Raw genomic sequence first — 17610 nt, forward strand, 5'->3', positions numbered from 1 at the left:
CCCTCGTCCGAGTAAGTATGTGGTTCCTCGACTCAATCCTGTTCAACCTCGCCGGGGGCCTGGTGTCTCTCGCCATCTTATCTGTGGTGCATCGACTTTGGTTCTCTCCTCTTTCGAAGCTCCCTGGGCCAGCGATATGTGCACTCACACGTTTACCCTTGATGCACCACGAGTTTCGAGGGGGCAGAACGAGGTTCATACACGCGTTGCACATATCCTATGGCCCGGTGGTTCGAGTGGCTCCGGACGAGGTGTCCTTCGCCAGCGCAGACGCGGTGAAGGAAATCTATTCGTCAGGTGGGGGAGGATACGACAAGTCGTCCTTTTATTCCCTCTTTCAACAATTCGGAACGCCGTGAGTCCTCATTCAAGCTTCCGTAAGTCGACCTATACTGACGTGACATGTCAGAAACATGTTCTCCACCTTGGGAAGAGGCGAGGTGGGTTTTCATCGGCAATTGAAAATGACCGCACTCACTCACTTACACCCTTTCATAGCATTCTGAGAGGAAGCGGAAATTCGCAGAGCGCTACAGCAAGTCGCATGTCATGAGTACAGACGCTGCTGCCGTCATCCAAGATCACGTCAACGACTTCTCCGCCAAATTAGAAGAGCATATAGGCAGGAGCGTTGACATCTATGTATGCCATGCCGCGGGCTCCTTCGAGCAGAACTCTCACTGCGACCTCGCAGGATTGGCTACACTGCTTTTCACTTGACAGTGTCGCTGGGCATCTATTCCACCCCAGAGATCTGCATTCCCTCACTGACGAAACCGACCACAAGATCATGGTAGAACTGACCTACTCTAGTACCCTTAAAAGTGCGCTCCCTTGGTCTGGACCTCCAGCCGATGCACCCTAATTCTCCGTCTAGGCTTCTACGCTCAGCACTACTTCCCCATCATGAGCCGGATTTGGTCAACGCTCATGGGCAAGTCCTTTCGCCGCACCGATGGTCTCGCTGCACCCTACTGCCTCTCTGTCGTCCGCGAAGCCAGCGTCTCCTCCCACACTGTCCTCTCCAAACTCCGTTCTGTATACGCCTCCGCCCCGTCCCAAGACGTCGACGGCGATTCGAAGTCGACACCGCCCGACGCCGACCTGATGTCGATAGCATCCGAATGCATGGACCACTTCGCCGCCGCAATCGACACGACTGGGGACGCCCTCTGCTGCCTCATGCATCACCTTTCCCTTCCCACCCCGGCCTCGCGCGCGGTGCAGGCCCGCCTCCGCGCCGAGCTCGCGGCCCACACCGGCGCGGCCCCCGACACGCTGCCGTATCTCGACGCCGTCGTCCGCGAAGGCCTGCGGGTGTTCGCCCCGATCCCGATGAGCCTTCCCCGCGTCGTGCCCGCCGGCGGCCGCGTGGTCGCTGGAGCGTGGCTTCCCGCGGGGACGGTGGTCAGCTGTCAGCCGCACACGCTCCACAGGTTCGATGAGGGGGTGTTTCCGGACCCAGAGGTGTTCAGAGCGGAGCGGTGGCTGGAGGAGGAGGGTCGTGCGGAGAGGGAGCAGCTGTTCTTTGCGTTTGGGGCTGGAGGGAGGGGGTGTATCGGGAAGCAGTGAGTGGGTCGCGTGGATTTTGATATCGGTGCTGACCTGCTGGTGTGCACAGCTTGGCGCTGCTGGAGATGAAGATGCTGCTGGCGGAAGTCTATTCTCGGTTCATCACGAAGGTCGCCCCTGACATGACGGCCTCAATGGATCAGGACGACCAGATTATCGCGTCCCGTCCTAGGGACCAGAAGTGTCTAGTCGTCTTCGAGAGGGTCAAATAACGTTGCTAGAATCGATTGCTCACTGTTTTCATACGCTGAATGCGTCTTGCTGTTCCAGCTGTTACAGGTGAGAAGCGGGATCAATCGGATTGCTCGTCTTTGGATCGTCTCATCGTCGACGAGTCACTTGTGACGACGATTCGACAAACTATAGTCGCTCGACTAGCAATCGCATCAGCTTACTTACTGTTTGACTGCCATCATGAATTATGCTAAGCTCAACCATGCGCGCAATAGAGAGAAGCGACTGGACGCAGCTCACTTCAGGGTTCTAACCACGCCGATAAGCACGCAACTAGAGATCACCCTATCAGCTTGTTACTTACTGGTAGTGACCAGATAAGATAAGCGCGTGCCGACATCATTCGCAGGAACGCGTTCGAGTTCTCAAGCTCTACCACCATGTCCCCACCCCACTACTACCAGCCTCTTCCTCAGGAGAAAGAGACTCATCCCAAGGGCTTGCCTGCCCACAACCAGGCTCAGGACGATGTTGAGGCTCTCGGGCACACAAGACCGGCGTTCTCTTGGAAACGTGCCCTCTACTACACCGTGTCCGCCGCCGTCCTCCTCCAGGTTGCCTACGTTGGCGTGCAGTGGTCCTTTGGGGGCCATACTGGAGGCCGAAGCGGCCGCGGTCACCGCAGGCTGGGCACTCCATGCCATGGCGCTCACAAGGACAAGTCGGTGTACGGTTCGCTCCCCTCGCACTACACCCTGCCGTCTGGCGACCGGATCCCGTCCGTCGCGCTTGGTACGTTTTCATGTCGATACATGCTTGTGGCGCCGCTTATGATAGGCCTTTCTGCGTACAGGTGTATGGCAGGCGGAGCCCAACGAGGTCGGCGAGGCAGTGAAGGTTGCACTCAAATCTGGGTACAGGCATATCGACGACGCGTGGATCTACAAGGTGAGCCCCACTTTTTGATAGGATGAATGCGCACCCAACGCGAGAGCTACAGAACGAGCATGAAGTAGGCCAGGCCCTGCGGGAGAGCGGTGTCCCTCGTGAGGAGATTTGGTTGACATCGAAGGTGAGCACCTCGTCCATATTCAGCGGTCACGCGCCATGACCTTCGTTCGCGAATTCAAGCTCTTCAACTCCTTCCACGCTCCCGAAGATGTCGAGGAGGCCCTCGATGACTCGCTCACGAAGCTCGGCGTCGACTACCTTGACCTCTACCTCATCCACTGGCCCATTGCTGTTAAGAAGGGTACCGCCGATGTCGTCGACGAAGACCTCACGGCGAACCCATACCCCACGTGGAAGAAGCTCGAGGAGATGGTTGACAAGGGCAAGGTTCGCAACATTGGTATCAGCAAGTGAGCTTATCTGCGTGCTCCGCCTTCGACTACAAAGCATTGATCGTCTGCGGCTATAGCTTCAACATCCCTCGCATCCGCAACCTGACTGCAAACCCCCTCAAGTACAAGCCCGCCGTGAACCAGGTCGAGCTGAGCTACTGGAACCCTCAGCCCGAGCTCGTCAAGTGGGCAAAGGAGAACGACCTTCTGCTCGAGGCGTACTCTCCCCTCGGTGGCGGCACGCTCGTTAAGGAAACTCTCGATCTCCCGGTCGTGAAGGAGATCGCTCGCGCGCTTCACATCACTCCTGCCCAGGTCATCATTTCGTGGCACGTTCAGCGCGGAGTACGTGTTTCAATATACTTCCTACTTCGGTTTTGTTGGCTGACCCTCTCCCGCTCAGACTGTCGTGCTCCCCAAGAGCGTCACCCCCTCGCGCGTCGTGGAGAACTATCACGGTACGTATGCATGTTTTGGCGTATCTCGTTCCGTCCTCACTACGACCTTTTGTACGCCCTGTAGTCACGAAGCTTCCCGAGACACTGTTCCAGAAGCTCGAGGACGCCGCAACGTCTCACCCGCCGAAGCGTGTTCTCAACCCGTCCACGCGTTACAACCTAGGCTACGATCTCTTCGACGACGATGGTGGCGTCATTGTGCCGGATGACATGGAGTAAGATGCTGTAGAAGTGCGGTAATAAAGGTTTGTTTTGTTCCGCCAGCACGATACAGCTACGATCAGAAAGTTTGTCCAGCAGACCGTGCGTGAATTTATCTGCTTCGTTGTGTCTTTGCGAATGCCATCTCATGAACTCGATGCGGATCAAAATGTGTGCGTGCCCGAAGCAGACGGCTAAGGCGTTGGCGACAAAGTCTAAACAATGCTCCGAAGACTGAAAAGAATTATACTGGACGCTTGACTTGATTCGCACACGTACCACAACAGCACTAGGATTAGTAAGTGGGAATTGGTTGTGACCGGTGATCGGCGACTGGGCGTGACATGTTGATTTACATATGTAGATTGGGGCAGGACCCGAGACACCGCGGTAGCTACCATTGGCATGGAGTTCGCCCGGTACTCGCCCTGCAGCCAAGACTCGAGATCCCGAGGGTCTCAGAAAGGCCGGCACTTGCGGGCTCCGAGGGTACTTATATTCAATGTCGACGATTCGCTGCGTCCCTCGCCCCTCGCCCTGCTTGCACTCGTCGTGTCCCTACGGAGAATCACGCCTTGGCGAACTGTCTCTCCATGGACGATCCCAAGACTATTCAGTCTCCCGATAATGCGAACCAGGCCGGGGCCAGCGGAGCACAAGACCCGGAGAAGGCCAGTGCGACCTCGGAGAAGGTCTATGTGGGGGCTGAAGCCGAGGCGACACGGGCACAAGTCGAACAGGACGAGGGGGTGACGAAGGCGGAGGCTCTGTGTACGTCGTCATCGTCCCCCCCTTCCCTCTGACATCCGCTGACTCAACGTCCAGTACTTGTCTTTGGCAAGGGATGGAAGCTCTGGCTCCTTTGGGCGTGAGTCGCATTGCTCGCTCCACCGCTACCTTTGGCCTCTCACACACGCGCCTCACAGGTCCATTCTTCTGATGGAATACGTGTACTCACTCGCCAACGGAACGACTCGCACGTACGTGCAGTACGCTACTTCCTCCTACTCCGAGCACACCATCCTCGGAACCATCTCGGTCGCTACCGTCCTCGTGGGCGGTCTCTCGAGCCCGTTCCTTGCCAAGGTATGTGCCCGCAGTCCCTTCTCGCACCCAAGTTGCCGACCAGGTGCAGCTCGCAGATATCGCCTCGCGCCCTGTCGCGCTCTCGATCTCTGTCGCTCTCTACACTCTCGGCTACATCATCGTTGCGGCCTCGAAGACAGTCACCGCCGTCGCCGCCGGAGAGGTCATCTACAGCATCGGCAGCTCCGGCCTCTATTTCGTCACCGGCATCATTGTCTCTGACATGACCTCGCTGCAGTGGCGCGGCTTCGCGTACGCGGTCACTGGCTCCGCGCCGTGGCTCATCAACACCTGGGTCTCGACGTCCATCACCACCGGAATCTCTGCCTCCACAGCCGACGGCTGGCGCTGGGGTGTGAGTGCGTCGCGCCTGCATTGCGTGCTTCTGCGACTCACTTAAAGCGTTGACTTTTTAGTTTGGTATGTTCGCGATCATGATACCCGTGACGCTTACGCCCGCCCTGTTTCTCCTCTTCTGGGGCGACAGGAAGGCGAAGAAACTGGGGGGTTCGTGTGTGTTCGGCGCATATATTTGACGTGACTTCTCATATCCCCCTCGCACAGCTCTGTCGCTCGCCGCATCCGGCCACACACGCCGCAATGTCCTGCAGGGAGACGCGGATTCGCAACCGATACTGAAGAGGATCCTCACGAGCTGGAACGCCATGGATGGCCTTGGCCTCCTGCTCATCGGCTTTTCGTGCGCGATGCTCCTCATCCCTTTCACTCTGTCCACCACGGCCAAAGAAGGCTTCCGTAACCGTAAGCGTCTTGACCTCGCTCACGCTGTATGTCATGACCTTGTCTCACCACTGAGCAGCGTCACTCATCGCGATGTTCGTTGTCGCGGGTGTCCTGTTGATCGCCACGGTGGCTTGGGAGTGGAAGTTCGCCCCGCACCCGACCATGCCCCTCCGCATCTGGAACCGGACGGTGATCTTCTGCGCGTTCATGGACGGGGTCTACTTCTTGTCCAGCTATCTATCAACGACGTATTTCAACTCATGGGTCTTCGTGATCAAGAACGACTGGTCGGCGAGTACTCCCCGCCCGCTCCTGCGGCCGCACCGCGCGCTGACGCGCGTTCCCACCAGCTCTCGAAGTACACGTACTGGAGCTACACGCAGCCCGTCGCCCTCTGCTTCTTCATCATCATCGCCGGCATCCTCCAGCGCTACACGCACCGCTACAAGTACCTCCAGGTCTTCGGCCTCTGCGTGCGCGTCATGTCCGTCTCCCTCTCCCCCCGCACCCGCGCCCCGCGCTGACGCCCCGTAGTGGCCAAGGCCTCCAGCTCCTCGCGGTCTCCAGGCCCACGACCGCGCTCCTCGTCCTCGGCCAGCTCGTCACCTCCCTCGGCGCCGCCTTCCAGATCGTCGGCTCCCGCGTCGCCGTCCAGGCCTCGGTCCCGCACCAGGACATGGCCATCGCCTCCGCGCTCCTCGGGCTCTGCTCGAGCATCGGCGGCGCGGTCGGCTCCGCCGTCGCCGCCTCGGTGTGGAACGCGGAGGTCCCGCGCGCGCTCGCGCGCCTCCTCGGCGGCGTGTACGACGCGGACGCGCTCGCCGGGATCTTCGGGAGCATCGTCGTCGCGCAGGCGGTGCCGGAGCACGCGCAGATCGTCCAAGGTCTGTCCCGGTTGTTTTTTTTCCACTCAGTTGGTTCCGAGCGACTCACGCGCGCGGGGCTCCACAGCGTACGACACCGCGATGCGCCCGCTGCTGATCGCTGCGCTCGTCACCGCGGTCCCGCCGATCGCCGCGGGCCTGCTCACGGAGGACTTCTACCTCGGCACGCGGCACAACGCGATCGAGGACAAGGAGGGCGCGGTGCGCGACGCGGACGAGGTCGCGCGGCTGCAGAAGGGCGCGGCGGGGGCAGTCTGAAGTCGACTTTCTGCGCTCGAAGGGGGCTTTGCGTTTGTGTACCTCCAAAACCGTCAGATCCGGCCGAGTGGGAACCAGGGGAAGGGGGCGTCACGACGACGACTAGCTGCTTTATTTTACGCACTATCGAGTACATCACTGTACGGATACCGCAGGGTTGTCCCGAAGCCAGTCCTCACACGCCAGCGACCTCTTGAAATGGAAGTAGGACGCAGACGTGGGGAAGCCGGGGAGGCTAAGTAAACGGGGATAGGAAGGAGGGGATGGAGGCGTGACTGCGCGCATGGGCTTGGGGGTAACCCGGGACCGACGAGGCTTGAGTACTTGAGTATACACAGGTGACACGTGCGCTATATTACAACTACAGATGGTGTGGGGCGTGGCACTGAGAGAGACTGAAGAGACAGAGAGAGGGAGGACCAGGGAGAATATATATGTATGGGTACAGCGACGACGACGCGAGCCCGACACTGGTAACACGATGCGCGTGGTGAGATGGACTACGGTAACAGTGATGTGAAGATGGCGACGAGAGCACTGGAGACTTGCATGAGGAAGGAGACATTGACATTAGCGAAAGAAAGGGAAGGGGGCACTCGGACCTGCTGTCTGGGCCTGGGGGATAGGAGAGAGCGAGACAGGGTATCAAAGAGCGTGAGGAGGAGAGAGATGAATTGGGCAGGACATGTACTGGGCGCCCGAGGCTGATGCAAGCCGCCTCCTATGACGACCAGAGGATGCACGGGGCAGAACAGCGTGGAACGAATAGTTCACCGGCGTCCAAGGCTCTTGCTCCGCGCGCCCGCGCCGATCCCCGGGATCGGGATGGGCGTCGCTGGGGTAGCCAACGCGCTCTTGGAGGGCGAATTGGTCCAGGCGGATGCGCGCCCCGCGTCGAGAACCGGTGGCATGCTCTCGTTCCGGCGGTCGCGTGGGCCGCTATCCGCGCGGCGGCCCCGCGAGACCGGCCCCGCAGTGTCCGAGGCGAGCGACCACTGGGCGATGTCGTCCTCGTCGAGCGTGTTGAGGTCTTCGGAGCGCAGCTGCATGTGTGCGGCGGGCGACTTGGGCCGCCGGCGCCTCGGCGCGTCGAGGGAGACGTCCTTGGGCGTCATGGGCATCTCGCTGTGCGGTGACCGGGAGCGGGAGAGTGATATGTCCTCCACGGTGTGAACGCGCGGCCGGGGAAGACGTCCGCGGTGGGCGCGATCGGAGAGGACGGAGTAGGTAGTGGAGCAGGGTGACAGCGGCTGCATGACGATGGCGGAGTCATGCACGCTGGAGGACTCGGATGAGCTGGAGGAGGTGCGAAGGATGGCTTGGGTGAGGGACGAGAAACTTGGCTGCGTCGGCAGGGGGTGCGGCTGCGCGGGGTGAGAGTCCGTCTTGAGGAGTGGATGGGGATGCAGCGGGTTGTGGTACGCGTTCTCGTACGGGTGATGTGCGGGCGTACGAGATGTGGAGCGGTGACGTGCAGCGGACCTGGAACGGCTTGCATGACTTGCAGAGCGCGAGGCCGACCTCCTCGTATCGCGATCCTCGACGATATGCTCCTGCCGAGGCTTCGAGCGGGAGGTTGAACGAGACGCACGGATCGCCTCCGGCGGTGGAGAAACGTCGTCGGTGGCCGAACCCCAGCCAATTCCCCACGCAAGTTCATCGACCATCGCGACCGTCCACCTGTCGGCGACAGATCGCTCGATGCACCCGTGAAGCACCTGCTCAGCACTGCGTCCGATGCCAAGCGGCATTTCAAAGACGCCTGGTATTCGAAGAGAAAGATAAGGACCGTGTCGACTGCGAACGTGATGGCATTTACGTACCGCGCAAGATCTTCATCTGCAAACGTGGCTCGAACGAATCGGAGAAGGGCAGTTTGCCTGTGAGGAGGGTGTACAGCATGACGCCCAGGGCCCATACATCCTGCGCTGGATGCGCAACATACGAGGTTGTGCTACTTGGAGAGTGTAGTAACTCGGGTGCTGCGTAAGGAAGAGAACCCTGAGCGAAACCGCGATTTGGTACCGTCGCAGAAGCGCCAGCCTCTGGGTACGGACTGGAGCTGCGCTGGCGCGCGGGGTATGGCGGCGGATGAGGGAGAGGTGGTGGGGGAGCTTTCCGACTTGATGCCCGAGCGGACGATGCGCGGGCGTATGAGCTTGAGAGATCGTCCGGGCGCGTTGTGGACCGCCGTACTTCTTCTCCCGCTCCGCGTCCCCGTCGTCCTGGGCGAGATGACCGCAGTCGACCTCCTCGCCGATCTGCCGTGTCATTCCAAAGTCGCAGATCTTACAAACACCCATGTCGTCTACCAGCACGTTCTCCAGCTTCATGTCTCCATGCACGAAGCCCGCCTCATGCATGTACCGCAACCCTCGCACCACCTGCCTGAACATCATCCCCGCATCGTCCTGGGGGAGCGCCGGTCGTCCATCACGCTTGAGGATGTCGAAAAGACTGCCGGCAGGACAATACGCAGTGAAAAAGAAGTCGGCGTGCGGGGTATGGGTGACGGTAAAGAGGGGGAGAATATGCTCGTGGTTAAGCGAGGCCCATGTATCCGCTTCGCGGTCGAGGCTTTTGCGCGCCTGTGTGGGGTTGGGCTGTTTGTCGAGGTCAGCGCGCTTGACGATTTTGACGGCGACAGTGCCTCCTTGTGGGGAAGACGCGGTGCGGATGATGGAGAAGCCTCCGTGTCCCACAACGGGGCCGAGCGTGTATCCTGCTACGGTCGCGCCTTCGTCGTCCGGCGCGAGCGATCGCTCCGAATGGGTGGGGCTGAACACAGAGAGGAACATGGCGGCGGGGGAGGAGCTGAGGTCGACTTCGGGAATGCCATCGACGGAAAGCGGGGAGGCGAGGGGAGAGGAAGAGGAAGCGGAGTAGAGGGAAGCGGAGACGGAGGGGAGAGGCGGAGAGAGAAAAGACAGGCCTAGCTCGGCGGGGGCATTTTGGTCATGATCAGCAAAGACGGCAGGGAGCCCGTCGATGAGGGTGTTGTGCTCGTCGGTGTGGATGGTTTCGCGCATACAATCAGAGGAGAGCGCTGTGGCAGAGACGGTGGTGGGGCAGAGTCAAGCGTGTTCGGAGCTCCGCCCGCTCTCTCGGCGTCCCAGCCCTTATGTAAGCATCATTTCCCCACAGTTGGCATTCTGAACCGATGTCCATGTCTCTCGTCCCAATTGCAAGCTCCGACTGCGCCCTCCCGCAGCGTCGCTGTGTTCGAACCCCTCCCTCATTCAAGTCTGCGCCGACCCGCGCCGACAAACGTCGGGCCGGTACATAATGAAATGACATCATCTTTACTGCGTCGGAAGCGCAGATTATTGCTCGTCGCACAGCAACCGCCTTCGAGAACCAAAAACACTCTCGGTGCCGCAGACGAAAGCCGGCACATCATAGATACATGCGGAGAGTGTGGAGGACGTCCCGGTCAATGTTTGTACACCACCAGATGCGTCACTACGCCGCGCACAGTGAGGATCAGAAATGACACGTCCTTTGCTGCGGCTCAAAGAGATTGGACCTAGTTCAGCGCCCTGGCGTAATCAAATAACACGGCAATGCAATGCTGTGACAGTCGAAGACGGAGTTAAAGAGGGGGGTTTTCATCAACCTTTCTATTCGTGACACAGGAAACCGTGAGCGAGTGTAATGCGTACATCTGGGTTTTGATACTTCTTGCATCGGCTCCGCCAACACGCACCCCCAATGCGCGCCGCCCGTCCCCTACCGCACCTTGTACATCTGCACCAAAAGTTCCCCGGACGGCGCCGGGTCTTCAGGCTCCCGCACGGAGTAATGGATCTCGACGTCGAGCTCGCGCGAGTTGTCCGCGTTCTTCCGGCACTTGAAAACGCCCTCGACGACCGTCCCTTCCGCGACGCTCACCGGCTCCCGGAAGAAGAAGATCGTCTGCTTCCAATGCGTTGGGACCGACGCCGGTCCGGTGCTGAAGCTCGTCACCTTCGGCCGGCCCTTGCCCTTGAGTGGATCGCCAGTCGACATGCGTCGCGCTTGGTACGCGCGCCCACCGAGGGGCCAGACCTCTGCAAGGATCGGGTCGCTTTCCTGGATGACGTGCACGGGAGTGTCGGACGGTAGGGGCTCGCCGGTGGAGGTGAAGAAGGTGTCAAAGTAGAGGACGAAGGCGTGAACTTTGATGCGGCGTTCGGAGGTGGAGACGAGCTTGAACGGGGCCGAGAAGTCCAGCTGCTTGGGCGTGATGGTGCCGAGGAAGAGGTCCTAGAGAGCGGGCGACGGTGGTCAGAGTTGAGCGCATACAGGGGCCATGCATGCGCACCTTCACGACCACGGGCTCACTGACGACGGTCCGAGGGCCAACGACGTCTACGATTGCTTCCTCGTAGACGTTTTTGCCCATCGCGGAAAGATCGAACCCTGAGTTGACATGAGCGCATTGCTGCCGTGCGCGTGAACAACCCCCTACCGTAGACGTCTGACCAGAAGCCGATGCGTTCCTTGAACAGCTCACTAGCTTCGCAGAGAGCGAACATCATCTGGGCTTGACTCGGCGCCATGACACCCTCGGGTTGGAGGAAGCGATCGCGGGCATGAAGGACCGAATCCAGCATGGACTCATACAACAGCCCGTACCCCATCCATTCCGAGATGATTATATCGACCTTCTCGAAGCCCTCCGGGAGTTTTATGTCTTCGACCTTCCCGCGGATCACCCTGGGAAGCCGGTATCAGCGTGGCGATCCGGACGAATGATACAAAAAACCTACGTGATGACGTCGGAAAGGTTGTTCGCCTCGACGATCTCTTTCGCCTTCTCTACTATGTCGCTGGCGTCAACGGAGAACACTCGCTTCGCGCCCGCCTTGGCAGCGAAGAGCGAGAGAATGCTGGTTCCGCATCCAACGTCCATGACAATGGCGTCCTTGAATACCTCTTGGTTCGACAAGATGAACTTAGCGTAGCTCGCCGTGCGAACTTTGTCGTTGATCATGACGGAATGGATGTCTATCGAGCGTGTCAACATCAGCTCCGCTGAGACATGAACGTTCTGCGATGCGTACCGTTCTGCGCATAACTCTGGAAATAGTGCGAGTCGTCATCGCGCAGAGGGGCTCCAACATGCGTGCTTGGGGAAGCCTTTGCTTCGTCCACGATACCGGTCAAGTCGAGGCGCTTGTTGACGAAGTTGCGATAGTGGGCGATCCCATCCTTGGCTTGCTCCAGCTTTTTGCGGAGAGCCCTGATGCGTCGCGCGGCTGTGTCGAGGTCTTTGGGCGGCTCTACCGTCTCGGGATCGACCTCGTCGTCTGAGTCTGACAAATCATCGGGCTCGATCTCTGCAGAACATGAGATGAGCACGAGTGAACAGCCACCACGTGGAGAACGTATCACGCACGGAGGAGCGGATCGTCCTCCATGCTGGGCTTGAGATATTCATCGGAGGAGAAAAACGCCTCCGCGCCGGTGAGCGCGGCTACCGCAGCTGGTGTAGGATGCTTCGTGTACTCAGATGCGATATGATGGTCAGCATTGCGACAAACTTACCTCTTTCCGGATCCAGTTGATCAGGCGGATCCGTTTGTAGTGATCAAGGCCTGGAAGGACGAGATCAGTAAATGCAGCGAAAAGGACCTATAATCCGAACCTAGTGCTTGAGATGTCGCCTTCAAGCTGAAACCGTGCCTTGTCTCGTCATTGAGGGTGGCCTCCTGTACGGTGTCGAATGTATGATCTTCGAATAGGGACTTGCAAGGCCGTTTGTCGAGAGAGTCCGACATCCAATCGTCCCAGGTCTCTTCTTCTTCTTCTCCGTCGGAGCTGGGATCGCTCCCGCGGTCTTCCGAAAAATCCTCTTCTCGCTCACCGTCCAAAATGTGAGATGAATGCAATCTCAACGCCATTGCTGGAAGTTGAAAGGATGTCAGAGTATTTATAGAGGTAGATTATATGTTTTTACCTTCGAAATATGTACTTGTGGGAACTAAGAAAGAGGCGTTCGTTGAGCGAGTTGGATGAAAACTTGCTCCGGTCGAAGTCGGACTGCTGAATTTACAGGCGCCGCCGTCAACGGTAAGCGCGGAGATCAAATCGGGGGAAAGGTCGAGGCAGCGGAGTCCGAAACTACACTCTCAGTCCCAGGCTCGCGACTCAGTGTCGGCGAAGGCATGTTCTAAACTTGTTCCCTGACCTCCACCTTCCACCAACTTGCACGTCTGTTTTGACCCTCTGATACACTGTTGCCATTTAGGTGTGTGAGGCTCGACCATATCGAACTTTAAGCTGATGCGTGAGTTCTAGATGAGCATGACCAACTTTTCTTTGGTTGGCTCCATATTCGAGCGAAAGCCTACCTCGAGCCCTTCCATCAAACCTGCAACTACTTCTACTGCGGGGTTTCCTCCGGTACAACATCGCTCCCAGAGCGCTTTTGCACGCGCTCGCGGACAAGCCCCGAAGCGAGCACGCGAGGTCCCAGTGGTACAGCCATCCGAACCAGCATCCTTGGGCCGTTCGGTCAAGACAAGGCGTCAAGATGCGGATGAAGCAGACGACTGGCGCGCCCAGGCGGAAGAAGAGAACAGTCGCAGAGTGGCCGCGATGACGGAGGAAGAAAGGGAAGAGGCGCGTGCGGAAGTGCTGAGGATGATGGGCTCCGATGCGGGCGACATCCTCCGTAGAATGAAGGAAAAACAGGCGAGTACCCAACCGTCCGCTTCAAGTTTCCCCCCTCGCACCAGGCTCGACGAGCAGAAGAGCCTTCTCAGTATGTACATACACTCGTGCACCAATATATCTCTTCGTGACCTCCAACCCAGCGAGCGTGCTGCGTCCGTCGTCACCCCCTCCAACCTTTGCAAACAGCACCCGCCCACCCAGCCGCGCAGATCGCAAGATCCGTTTTGCGGACGTAACACCCGGAGACATCCATGTCTACGAATCTGCCCCACCATCGCCTCGGAAAAAGGCCTTCGCGCTCCCGGCTCCCACCCCCAATGACGGCCCTACCGTATCCATTGGCACCTGGAAGCCTTCAGTACGACCTCGGAACGACCCTCTCACTCTCGCTCCACCTCCACATGCGCCCGACGACGCGGCTCATGCCGAAGAAGGCACGCCCGAAGACATCCGCAGACGGTTCTTCCCATCGGCGCCCGCGAATGAACCGTCCCTCGAGTGGATCCAAGCCGATCCTACGGAAGACGAAGACGAGTCTGCAACCCCCACCGTCCGCTTCGACCTCACCGGCACCCCGATCCCTGCAAAGCTTTCATCGTCTCTCCCCACTCACCTGGGCCTCCACCATCATGCCGAAGGTTCTCATGCCGGGTACACCCTCGAAGACATCTTCCTCCTGTCGCGATCGACAGTCCCGGCACAACGCGCGAACATGCTGGGCGTTCTCGCGAAGATCGCACACAAGCTCGCGCGCACCGCTACGAATCCGAAACAGGGCCTTCCAGAGCTTGCCGGCCAAGAGCTCAAACTGCGCAAGCGCATGCTCGCTGCCGGAGCCGAGGCGATGGGTGAGCGTGCCGGAGTTGGAGCTCATGCGGTCGAGCTTCTCTGGGAGTGTACGGCACAATGGGACGAGGGGGTCATGGAATTCGACGGGGTAGAGCTCAAGGACGCGGACAAAGGCGGCGCGCTGTCGTCGATTCCTCTGGACTTTGTGCTCCCCCAGATTGCAACCACCCTCTCCGTCGCAGACCTCCCCCAAGAGAGCCTGGCTCAGCTGCTCGCGGTGCTTCACCGGCTCGCACTGCACTCGACCGCAAACGCTACGGCCATCGTCACGGCCAAGGGTCTCGTCGCGAGCGTGTTCCAACGTTTCCTCGTCACCCCGATACCGCCAACGGAAGAAACGTCCCTCCCTGAACCCCGCGCTCTCCATCTTGTCCGCCTGCTCGTATCGTCGTCTCGCGAGAATGCGCAGGCCCTCATAGACCCGACCGATTCTCTCCTGCGATACATCATCACCCTCCCGCCCGACTCGCCATTCCCTCTCCCTCTTGCCACCGACCTGCTTACAGAAACGCTCAACCTTTACGCCGCCCTCGCATCATACGGCCTCTACTCCCACGTTACGACGACAGCACAGGAGTACTTCGTCCGCCTCAGTGCCTACGTCCGCTCGTCGCGATATCAATCACGGCAGCTGCAGGGAGCGTGGCTGCGGGCCCTGTCGGCGTGGATGGTCTGTGCTCGCGATCCGCACAGAACGACGCCCGATCACGACATCCTCTGGAGCCAAGTCGTGGGTTGGGGGTGGGCAGAAGATGTTTTGGACCTGCGCCTGCAACTCGCCGAAACGGACGTATCAATTTGGGCGGAGTCGTGGGTCGCGCTCGGGGCATTCCTGGAAGGCGCCAAGGTGAATGGTGAGAGGAGTGGAGAAGACGAGCAGACGAAGATTGTTGCGGCCATCAAGGACGGCTTCGCAGGAGGACAAGAGAAGCGCGTCGTCGAAGCTGCTCTCCGAGGTGCTCGCGAGTCCTCTACGAAGCTGGTCTCAGGCGTTTGCCAGGGCATCCTCCCTACGGACGTCCCAGCGCTGCACGATCTTGGACGACATGCGTACGTCCTTGCGGCCGCGATCCGGCTGTTCCTCGCGTGTCTGCCGAGCGCGACGAGCCAAGGCTCCGGATCTCCTCCCTTTATACTCCCCTTCGCAGACATTTCGACTTTCTGCGCAACTCTTACCACACACCCTCTCTGGTCGTCGCTGTTCACCGTGGAGTCGGTCATCTATGGGCATGTCCTCTGTCGCCCATTGTCGTCCCTTCTGTCGTGCTACCTCCGGCTTTCAAGAAGGACTCCGGGCACATCCACCGACCTATGGATGGCACAAGCATTCGCGATCCTCGGCCGCCTGTTCCCAGGAGACGAAGCCTTCGCGCGGAGTACCGTCAACGACATCGCGGCGGAGATCTCGCCCGATTTCTTCGGCTCTCGTGGTTGGCCGGTCCCGAAGGAGGTGTGGGAGAAGGGAGGCATGAGCGTCATCATGCCTTTCCTCATCCAGACCCTTATCCCGTCGTCAGAGACCACAGTCGGGCCAATGTGGCCGACACCCCAATCGCTCTCGATGGCCGCGACGCAACGCTTGCCGCCGCTTTCGACACTTCTCCCCACAGAACGGCGCGTCGACCCCCTACCTCTGGCCAATGACTGGCTGTTCTGCCCGCTAAATCACCTTCTGAGATCGGGAGAGTCTGAGGTGTTCAAGAACCTCCCGAAAGACTGGGACGCGTCCGAGGCCGAGCTCGTCCGCGCCGCGCTCCTCTTCGTGCGAACTTCTCAAGAGGTGCTGCACCTGCACGGCCTGTCGAGCATGCTCATGAGTCGCGAAGAGACCGTGTTCGGCTGCATGAAGATCTTCATGCTCGAGCACGGCCAAGGCGCAGACGCGTCCGTCGCCCCGCCCCCCGACGCCTCCTCCGCCTCCGACGAGGTCTTCCGCGACCCCGTCGTCGACACCCTCGCCACCGCGCTCCTCGCGCCCTTCGCCGCCGCCGCCCACCCGCGCGCGCTCAAGACCCCGCCCCCCTCGCTCCACGCGCCGACGCTCGACGACGTCGCGCGCCGCTTCCTCGGCGCGGGCACGCCCTTCTACCAGTGGTACACCGACTTCGCCGCGCTCTACGACGCCGTCTCCTTCGCGCACCCGCTCTTCGCGCGCCTCCTCCTCCCCCCGCTCGCGATCGCCCGCTACCCCGCCGACTTCCGCCGCTGCCTGTGGGGCGACCACGGGCACGCGCTGCGCGCGGTGCGCACCGCGCCCGCGGACGTCGTCGCCGCCAGCCTCGCGGAGTACCTCTGGCCGGTCGAGGGCGACCCGGAGGTCGTGGGCGCGTACGTCCGTGCGCTCGTGAAGGGCCCGCTCGAGGGGTTCGTCAGGCTCGTCGCCGTGCACCACGTCGCGTGCAGGATCTGGGCCGACCTCGGGGCGCTGTCGGAGGCTGGTAGTAGCGGCGACGGCGGCGGGGCGGAGGAGCGGGCGAAGAAGCTGCTAAAGGCGGTCCTGGGCCAGGGCGGGCTCGAGGCCGTGCGGGACGTGGTGCTGTATCGGCAGAACAGGGAGGGTACGCTGCTGCTCCCGCCTGCGTGCTTCGAACAACAGGGCGCGTGGAAAACGAGGAGGCTGGAGTTTGCCGGGAAGTGCGGAGATGGCGCGCGCGAGCGGCTCGAAGGGCTGTTGGCTGTTTAGAGACACGATTAGACGTACGTGTAGCAATGCAATGTAACACCCTTGGTCGCGATGATATGTGGTATATGGTGCGTCTGGTGCGTCGACGTTTCTGGCCCCTATGAAATGCGAGTCATTGTCGTCCCCTCAGTTTGCTGATGATAATGAGCATCGGAAGCGGAGTCCAAGGGTTCTCACCAATGTCGCCGACTACAGATACTTTCCTGGGCATGGGAAACTAATAGACCGCGAAGGTACGACACACGCACCACCACCATGGGAGTGTGTGACCAAGGACCCTGACGATAGAAGCTAGGAACGATGATCGAGTCATCGTGTTGTATTCATGTGGCCACTGGGTTTGAGAAGGTGGTCCACGAGGACAACCGCGATTAGATTCTCAGAAGAAAACACCCCACCGCCTGCAGGGACAGCGGGACAAGTCTCCCGGATTCCAGCCTACGTCACGATGAATCGGACGGGGAGGGCGCTGGGGTATGAAGCTCGCAGTTGTAGTTGGCTGTGTCGTGGAATGCAAAATAATCCGACTCGTATTCGAACGTGCAGACTTAGGACAGCAAAAGAAAGATCTCTCGTATATGACTCCTCATCCCCGAATAACCTTGTTTCGAAGGACAGCGTGTCTGCGCACGCACGAGTGTGAGCGACAAACCGGTGCAGCGCGGTAAATTGCGTACCTAAGGGTCCTTCGGAGGATG

The 17610-nt window shown here is 59.8% G+C and overlaps 6 protein-coding genes across 6 annotated transcripts; 4 read left to right on the top strand and 2 right to left on the bottom strand.

Annotated features, from left to right (window-relative positions):
* Window positions 1–17: 17 nt before the first annotated feature.
* On the top strand, window positions 18–1784 carry BXZ73DRAFT_89909 (cytochrome P450; the record flags this gene model as incomplete). Its single annotated transcript, XM_048025437.1, has 7 exons — window positions 18–355; window positions 410–440; window positions 499–642; window positions 695–824; window positions 878–1038; window positions 1084–1568; window positions 1622–1784. The coding sequence occupies 7 exons, from the start codon at window positions 18–20 to the stop codon at window positions 1782–1784; spliced, it is 1452 nt and encodes a 483-aa protein (XP_047878034.1).
* Window positions 1785–2186: 402 nt separating this feature from the next.
* BXZ73DRAFT_46679 (NADP-dependent oxidoreductase domain-containing protein) lies at window positions 2187–3766 on the top strand (the record flags this gene model as incomplete). The annotated part of the gene is made up of 7 exons (XM_048019736.1): window positions 2187–2538; window positions 2600–2694; window positions 2747–2818; window positions 2878–3107; window positions 3167–3434; window positions 3493–3547; window positions 3612–3766. The coding sequence occupies 7 exons, from the start codon at window positions 2187–2189 to the stop codon at window positions 3764–3766; spliced, it is 1227 nt and encodes a 408-aa protein (XP_047878035.1).
* A 575-nt stretch (window positions 3767–4341) lies between these two features.
* BXZ73DRAFT_46749 (uncharacterized protein) lies at window positions 4342–6720 on the top strand (the record flags this gene model as incomplete). Its single annotated transcript, XM_048019749.1, has 10 exons — window positions 4342–4519; window positions 4574–4616; window positions 4675–4834; window positions 4884–5189; window positions 5251–5341; window positions 5399–5596; window positions 5655–5848; window positions 5929–6062; window positions 6113–6462; window positions 6530–6720. The coding sequence occupies 10 exons, from the start codon at window positions 4342–4344 to the stop codon at window positions 6718–6720; spliced, it is 1845 nt and encodes a 614-aa protein (XP_047878036.1).
* A 770-nt stretch (window positions 6721–7490) lies between these two features.
* Window positions 7491–9518, bottom strand: BXZ73DRAFT_89912 (kinase-like protein; the record flags this gene model as incomplete). Its single annotated transcript, XM_048025438.1, has 3 exons — window positions 7491–8482; window positions 8544–8763; window positions 8844–9518. 3 exons carry the CDS (start codon window positions 9516–9518, stop codon window positions 7491–7493), a joined length of 1887 nt encoding a protein of 628 aa, XP_047878037.1.
* Window positions 9519–10449: 931 nt separating this feature from the next.
* BXZ73DRAFT_46772 (protein arginine N-methyltransferase) lies at window positions 10450–12605 on the bottom strand (the record flags this gene model as incomplete). The annotated part of the gene is made up of 8 exons (XM_048019753.1): window positions 10450–10965; window positions 11024–11121; window positions 11171–11418; window positions 11472–11709; window positions 11766–12041; window positions 12101–12200; window positions 12250–12299; window positions 12350–12605. The coding sequence occupies 8 exons, from the start codon at window positions 12603–12605 to the stop codon at window positions 10450–10452; spliced, it is 1782 nt and encodes a 593-aa protein (XP_047878038.1).
* Window positions 12606–13008: 403 nt separating this feature from the next.
* On the top strand, window positions 13009–16912 carry BXZ73DRAFT_77463 (uncharacterized protein; the record flags this gene model as incomplete). The annotated part of the gene is made up of 2 exons (XM_048022671.1): window positions 13009–13468; window positions 13521–16912. The coding sequence occupies 2 exons, from the start codon at window positions 13009–13011 to the stop codon at window positions 16910–16912; spliced, it is 3852 nt and encodes a 1283-aa protein (XP_047878039.1).
* Window positions 16913–17610: the final 698 nt, after the last annotated feature.

Source organism: Epithele typhae (genome assembly GCF_022376455.1).
Source record: "Epithele typhae strain CBS 203.58 chromosome Unknown BXZ73scaffold_23, whole genome shotgun sequence".
Classification (NCBI taxonomy): Eukaryota; Fungi; Basidiomycota; class Agaricomycetes; order Polyporales; family Epitheliaceae; genus Epithele; species Epithele typhae.